Genomic DNA, 1,131 nt, shown 5'->3' on the forward strand with positions numbered 1-1,131 from the left:
GTGACCTTCTTGGGCTACTTCCACAAGTTGGAAGGTTCGTTGTCATCGTCATCATCATCATCATCATCAACTTCATGTATCATCATCATCATCATATACCAACCAACAACCCTCATAGTGTTGGTAGTGCTAGGTCTCTCACTCACACCACATGCGCCTAACACACACACACACACACACACACACACACACACACACACATGCCACACAGGAATGGAGCCCACGCTGCAGGTGTTGTCTGACAATAAGTGGATAATGGCCTGGATCAGCTGGCTCAACCTCTTCTATGACAGAGCGAATACTGTGCACAATAAGATCAGCCATGTCATCAAACTCATAGAGTGGTGCTTGGTGTTCAAGCGCAACAGCATAAGCAACTATGAGGGAGCTGCAATGGTGCTCAACAGCTTGCGGGATGCAGCTGGAATTGCCAAAGCAAAAGGCTTGAGACAACGTGCGATGCTACAACACTCCAAGCTACGCATGGCCGAGGGTATGAACTCTCACTCTCTCTCTCTCTCTCTATCTTGTGATCACAACTGACACATGTTACAACCATAAATATGTGTGTGTGTGCGTGTGTGTGTGTGTGTGTGCTTGCAACTGTGCCAACAACCAACAACAAAAACAACAACAACAACAACAACAACAACAACAACAACAACAACAACAAAAGGGAGAATGGTGATGCAGGAGGAAGGTGCCTGCGCATACCACTGGTTTCGCAGAAAGTGGCAACACCTGCTGCCAGAACTTCGAGTCTACCGGCAACATCAGCAGCGGTGCGGCAAAGACGTGGAGGACAACTACGACAATGATGACGACGATGATGATGACGACGAGCCCTCGAGGCCTTACAGCAGCGCTCAGAAGGCAGCACGCACGCGCCACGAATGGGGTGTGGCGTGGGATCTCCAACGCTATCTTATTGCCATGCTGACATTCCTCAGGGTTAGGGTTAGGGTTAGGGTTTAGGGTTAGGGTTAGGGTTAGGGTTAGGGTTAGGGTTAGGGTTAGGGTTAGGGTTAGGGTTAGGGTTAGGGTTAGGGTTAGGGTTAGGGTTAGGGTTAGGGTTAGGGTTAGGGTTAGGGTTTAGGGTTAGGGTTAGGGTTAGGGTTAGGGTTAGGGTTA

General features: G+C 49.2%; 1 protein-coding gene across 1 annotated transcript in view; it reads left to right on the forward strand.

The window, feature by feature from the left end:
* Positions 1-975, forward strand: part of ACA1_247740 (uncharacterized protein) — a gene marked incomplete at both ends in the record, with an annotated part of 1,727 nt that extends 752 nt beyond the window's left edge. Inside the window, 3 exon segments of the mRNA XM_004335511.1 lie at positions 232-493; positions 729-782; positions 794-975. Coding sequence (XP_004335559.1) covers positions 232-493; positions 729-782; positions 794-975 — 498 coding nt within the window.
* Positions 976-1,131: the final 156 nt, after the last annotated feature.

This window comes from Acanthamoeba castellanii, assembly GCF_000313135.1.
Source record: "Acanthamoeba castellanii str. Neff unplaced genomic scaffold scf7180000084763, whole genome shotgun sequence".
NCBI classification, from domain to species: Eukaryota; Discosea; order Longamoebia; family Acanthamoebidae; genus Acanthamoeba; species Acanthamoeba castellanii.